General features: G+C 40.3%; 1 protein-coding gene across 2 annotated transcripts in view; it reads left to right on the forward strand.

The window, feature by feature from the left end:
• Nucleotides 1-5,781, forward strand: part of Lancl1 (LanC like glutathione S-transferase 1) — a 37,820-nt gene extending 32,039 nt beyond the window's left edge. For both annotated transcript variants that reach the window (XM_070017829.1, XM_070017831.1), the window contains exons 8-10: nucleotides 1,923-2,099; nucleotides 3,362-3,434; nucleotides 3,961-5,781. In XM_070017829.1, the coding sequence (XP_069873930.1) occupies nucleotides 1,923-2,099; nucleotides 3,362-3,434; nucleotides 3,961-4,037 (327 nt within the window). In that variant the 3' untranslated portion in view covers nucleotides 4,038-5,781. The remainder of the gene's footprint in view (nucleotides 1-1,922; nucleotides 2,100-3,361; nucleotides 3,435-3,960) is intronic.
• The last annotated feature ends 219 nt before the right edge of the window (nucleotides 5,782-6,000 follow it).

A 6,000-nucleotide genomic window follows, 5' to 3' on the forward strand; every position in this document is an offset into this window, starting at 1 on the left:
TTGTAGTCCAAGGCCACCCACGGCAAAAGTACAAGATCCTACCTGAAAATACCTAAAGCAAAAAGCACTATGGGTATGGATGGGGTCACAGGTTGAGGCCCCAATTTCATACTCTAATACCACCAAAAAAAAAAAAAATCAAAGATACGTGCACATCAATGTTCATAACATCTTCAGTAAGCCAAAAGTAGAATTTATCTAAGTATTCATCAGTAGATGAATGGATTACAAAACTATGGTTTATACATGCAGTGAATATTATTTTGTCATAAAAAGAATTGAATTCCAATATATACTGAAGTATTTATTAATCTTGAAAGCATGCTAAGCAAAATAAACCAGACACAGAAGGGTATGATACGATTCAGCTTGTATGAATCTGTATCTAACAGGAGGTTGTCTAGAATAGGAAGATGGGGAATAGGGATATATCTCTTAATGGATATGGGGTTTCTATTTGGAATGACAAAAAGGCTTTTCAAATCAATAGTGATGCTGTTTTACAGCATTTTGTGTATAATACAAATAAACTATGTGCTTAAAATTGTTCAAATTGTAGCTTCTATAATAATGTATACAAATGTCACTCTTACATTGCTCACTATAGCAAACCTGCAATCAAGGAAGAAAAGGTTTTTAATTGAAAAAAATGAATAAATCAAGATATTTATGATCATTGGTACCATGTCCATAAATTACAAATATACAGACTATAAGCAGACAATTGTATCACATAACTAAGTGTGTTTTATTGCATCAAATTCCATGTTTCAGGAATTTGGGTAGATAGAAAAAAAAAGTTGGTGATGCTGGTTTTTAAACTCTTGTGCTTCCTAGGCAGGTGATCTGCCATTTGAGCCATGACTCTTTGCCTTTGGTTACTGTTCGTATAGATCGTCACTCTTTGCCCAGGCTACCTGGACCTCATTCCTCCTGTTTATGCTTCCTGCATAGCTGAGATGTAGGCATGCACCACCACCCTCAGCTTTTTACTGGAGTCTTAAGAACTTTTTACCCAGTCTGTCTTCCATAATCCTCTCTATCTATGACTCCCAAGTAGCTAGATTACAAGCATAATCCACCACACTTGGCTTAATAGAAATAACAACTTTTAGTCTATCTTTATGGACATTCAGTTTGCAATGAGATAACTACTCAGAACTTGGGCACTGGTAGCTCATGCCATAATCTTACCTGCTGAGGAGGTTGATATCATGATTTGAAGCCAGCTTGGGCTGACAGATCTAAGAGACCCTTATCTCCAATTAAACAGCAAAAAGCCAGAAGTGGAAGTATGGCTCATCTGGTAGAGCAGCAGCTTTGAGAGAAAAACCTCGATGAGAGCTCAAGTCCCATGTACCAGGCACATAAAAGAAAATTATCTACTGAAAATATTTCTGAGCCTTTGAGTAAGATATAAGAAGCAGCAAAAGATTTCGTTAGTTGAATAGTGACACTTCTTCAGTAAAACACATGTACACAAACATACACATGATTATGACAGTAGTGCTAGTCAGTGTAGCCATTTGTCACTACTAGTATAATACAGCTGTCTGCCACTAAATGCCTTACCTTCTCTTGCCAAACTCTACTTCCTTTCCCCCCTCTCTCCTTGTCTACAGAACAGGAAGCATTGTAATAGAGCTTTCTTTTTTTTGGGGGGGGGGGGTCCGGTCGTGGGGCCTGAACTCTGGGCCTGGGTGCTGTCCCTCAGCTCTTCAGCTCAAGGCTAGCACTCTACCACTTGAGCCACGGCGCCACTTCTGGCTTTTTTCTTTTTTGCTTATGTGGTGCTGAGGAATCGAACCCAGGGCCTCATGCATGCAAGGCAAGCACTCTACCACTGAGCCACCTTCCCAGCCCAGTAATAGAGCTTTCTTATGTACCCTGAATAATGAAGGTCATGTTCCTTGAGTCTGCAGGTATTCAAAGAGGAGCAGTACCTCTCTTATGCCTACCAGTGTGCTGACGTGATCTGGCAGTACGGGCTGCTGAAGAAGGGATATGGGCTGTGCCATGGAGCTGCTGGAAATGCCTATGCCTTCCTGGCACTATACAACCTCACACAGGATATGAAGTACCTGTACCGGGCCTGCAAGGTAGGAGTCAGAATTCCCCCAGAAAAATAGCTCCTCCAGGAAAGGGCACTAGTTCATCTGATACAATTAACTTAGTTGGAAACCATGTCTACACACACACACACACACACACACACACACACACACACACACACACACACACACACACACACACACACACACACACACACACACACACACACACACACACACACACACACACACACACACACACACACACACACACACACTATAAAGGGCACTAGTTCATCTGATACAATTAACTTAGTTGGAAACCATGTCTACACACACACACACACACACACACACTATAAAGGGCACTAGTTCATCTGATACAATTAACTTAGTTGGAAACCATGTCTACACACACACACACACACACACACACACACACACACACACACACACACACACACACACACACACACACACACACACACACACACACACACACACACACACACACACACTATACACTTTTTTTTTCCTGCCTAGGGCTTGAACTCTGGGCTTGAGCACTATCCCTGAGCTCCATTTTTGCTTACTGATTCTGCACTAACACTTGAGCCACAGTGCTCCTGGCTTTTTCTGTGATTAATTGGAAGTAAGAGTCTTATATAGACTTTCCTGCCCAAGCTGGCTTCAAACTGCAATCCTCAGATCTCAGCCTCCACCAGCGCCCAGCAAAACAAATCCTTGTAGGGCTATTCAGGTGAGTTAGATTCTCTTAAAGGGCATAATTTTACTGAACAGCATTTACAGTAGAGAAAAGAAGGATGCTGGAGGGTTTGTTCTCTTTCTTTCTTTCTTTCTTTCTTTCTTTTTTATTTTTTTTGGTCAGTCATGGGGCTTGAATCTGGGCCTGTGCACTAGTCCCTGAGCTCTTCAGCTCAATGCTAGCACTCTACCACTTGAGCCACAGCACCACTTCTGGTTTTCTGGTGGTTCATTGGAGACAAGAGTCTCATGGACTTTCCTGCCCGGGCTGGCTTTGAACCATGATCCTCAGATCTTGCCTCCTGAGTAGCTAGGATTACAGGCGTGAGCCCCGGCACAGCTTCTTTCTTCTTTGAGAACCTTGGAAATATGTGGCTGAGACCCCACTCACTTCCTCTCACTCTGTGTACTCTCTCTGACCATTTATTTCTCAGTACTGAACATGTGTCTTTGGCTTGCTAGTTCTCAGAGTAACATATAGGATAATCTTCACCAGCTTCTAGGAAGAAATCACTGCAATAGTTTAACTTGGCTCTCATTTTCAGTTTGCTGAGTGGTGCTTAGATTATGGAGAACATGGATGCAGGACCCCGGACACCCCCTTCTCGCTCTTTGAAGGTATTTTTCACATTCCTTATTGCTTTCTAATGTAAAGAGCTACTTTTCTGCTTAGTAATTCATGTTTTTGAGTTTGAGTTGTATCAACAATCTAATTTTATACTCAACTCTTGCGACTACTTTATATGTGACATGAGCATTAAAAATCAGCACAGGTACTCCCACAGACGTAATCCTAGTGGTTGTAAGGGTGATAACCATATATGGAGCCGGGTGTAACCCACCTCAGCAAAAAGCGTGCAGACATTACTTCCTTCTGTTCCAGAGGAGCCTGAAGCCCACAGTGCCCTGGGGAAGGAACTCACCTGAGGAAAATGACAGGGCAGTGACAGGAACTTGCTGCTGTCCTTTCCCTAGATAAAAAGGCTGATCCCTTCACCAGGAAGCCCCGGTGTATGGAACTGTAGTGTGCAAATACAAGCAGATCCTCATTTTCTTTAAATCTGTGCCGTTAATATCAAATGTTCTCCATGCTGCTCTATAAAATGGAGTCATTTGGTGTAATAACTTCCTTTTCTTCCTTTAGGAATGGCTGGAACAATATACTTCCTGGCCGACCTGCTAGTTCCTATGAAAGCCAAGTTCCCTGCGTTTGAACTGTAAAAGGAGAGCAGCTATTGCGGCCTGAAGCCTGGCCCTCCTGGCACTCACATCTGGGCTGTGTGCTTCTGTTGCTTTTCAAGGAAATACAGAATCTAGCTGTGTATCTGGGTTAGTTGTTTCTTTTCAGAATTGTCATTGCTTTGACTATACTTTTATTCAAGAGTAGGCAAGAAAATCTTATTAGATTTTTCCAAAAGGATGAATAATAAGTATAGTCCTCTGAGGTCATTTACATGTATTTCAGGACTTGGAGGAAATTTTATTCTTATTTAAATTTATGAATATAGCTATTACTAGTCTAAAAAAATGTTTAAGAGAAACCACATATAAATAAGCAGAGGCAAATATATGGCTGTTGCTAAATATTACCCTCTACCTCTTCTGTTTCATACTTTAACCCCAACAAGGGGTAAGTTTTATGATTTGCTTTTCTTTAAATGGTTGATTATGGAAGGGGACAAAATATAGATTAGAGGCTTCTAGGAGAAAAGACACAAGAGCTGCAAACTGGACTTGGAAACTAGGCACCACTTTTCAAATTCCTGATGCCTGTTTGCTCTAGAGATAAAATAAATGCGCTGTAAAATGTGCTTCTGGTTTGACACTAAGGCATCTGGGACTGCATGCCCGTGTTTATAACAAAAACTTTTCAAGTGTGATGGCTGCCACATATTTGTTTATTTGAAACTTAGTTGAAAATAAGTTATCAGAAATACTTTTAGTGTTTTTTCTTCAAGTTCAGTATTATTATTTACTTTGATTAATTTATTTGCTTTTTGGTATCCGAATATGATCAGGAAGCACATTTACTGTGTGCATATGCTGTAGTGTAGGATTCCAGTCTACCCTATTCCACTGACCTTCTAAGTCTTGACTTTTTTACTTACATGGCAGTGACTATAATCTAATATTTGCTGTCCAGCACAAGCTGAGAGATCAGTTTCTTCCCATCAATTTCTTTCCACATTGGGATTTCCACTAAGTAGTTCAGCCTTCCACTTCTGCCTTACAAGCAGAGCAAAAAAAAAAAAAAAGGAATCCCAGATAGCCAGTCACTAGAGAAAGAACAGAAAGATAGAAATTTTACTTATTAGGAAGCAATCTTTCCTATAAACAGATGTATCTTTGCATATTCCAGTCTTAACAGTTCATCAGTTTCTGAGCCGACAACATCTGATTTTATATGGTAGGATTCCTTGATGCTTCAGATTCTGTACAAATCTATTTCTCTTCCTCTCCTTCATCCTCTCCCTTTTCCCCACCCATTGCTGCCTTTCCCAGGTTTCTCTTCTTGACTGATTTTGGAAGATTTCAAAACTATAAAACAACAGGGTCTAAGAATATTAAGTGTGCCTATTTCGTGGCTTTCTTGGTCACAAAAAAATTGATATTTTTATTGGAACTTTAAACCAAATCCTCACAGAGTGTATGCTGGCTCCTATGGGTAGCAGTCTCTTACTATTTTCAGTTTAGCCCCCAAATAGCTAACATTACTGGAACGTGTTTGATCCTTTAAAGGCTGCAAACAGTAGGATCTAAAAAGTAACCCGCTGCTCAGTTCTGAGATGAAATTTCTCTCTAGTTTCTGTAGTACTGCTGGTGAGCTGTGTATAGCTGTGCCTTTCTTGGGTGAGTTTCTATCAGTGGTATTGACACTTAGTAATAAAATATTGCACAACAAAGTTCATTTGCCTTTGTCCAGGTGTCCACTTTGAGGGAATAAAGTTCATTTGGCTTAATTGAATGATTAAACATCTTATATTGTGCCTATACTTTTAGCTACTAGAGTTATGTTCACCAGGGGAAAAGAACAAAACCAGCCTCCTTCTGTAAGCCAGAGCAGCCCTGACCATGGTGCTTCTTGAGCATTTTGATGAACTCAAAACAGGGAAAAGAATATTCTGAGTAATATTCTTGTTAATATTTGGATTGCAGTTAAGCTATTGTCATCCATTAACAAATT

The sequence above is a fragment of the Dipodomys merriami genome, unplaced genomic scaffold, assembly GCF_024711535.1.
Source record: "Dipodomys merriami isolate MVZ:Mamm:240054 unplaced genomic scaffold, mDipMer1.0.p SCAF_1, whole genome shotgun sequence".
Classification (NCBI taxonomy): domain Eukaryota; kingdom Metazoa; phylum Chordata; class Mammalia; order Rodentia; family Heteromyidae; genus Dipodomys; species Dipodomys merriami.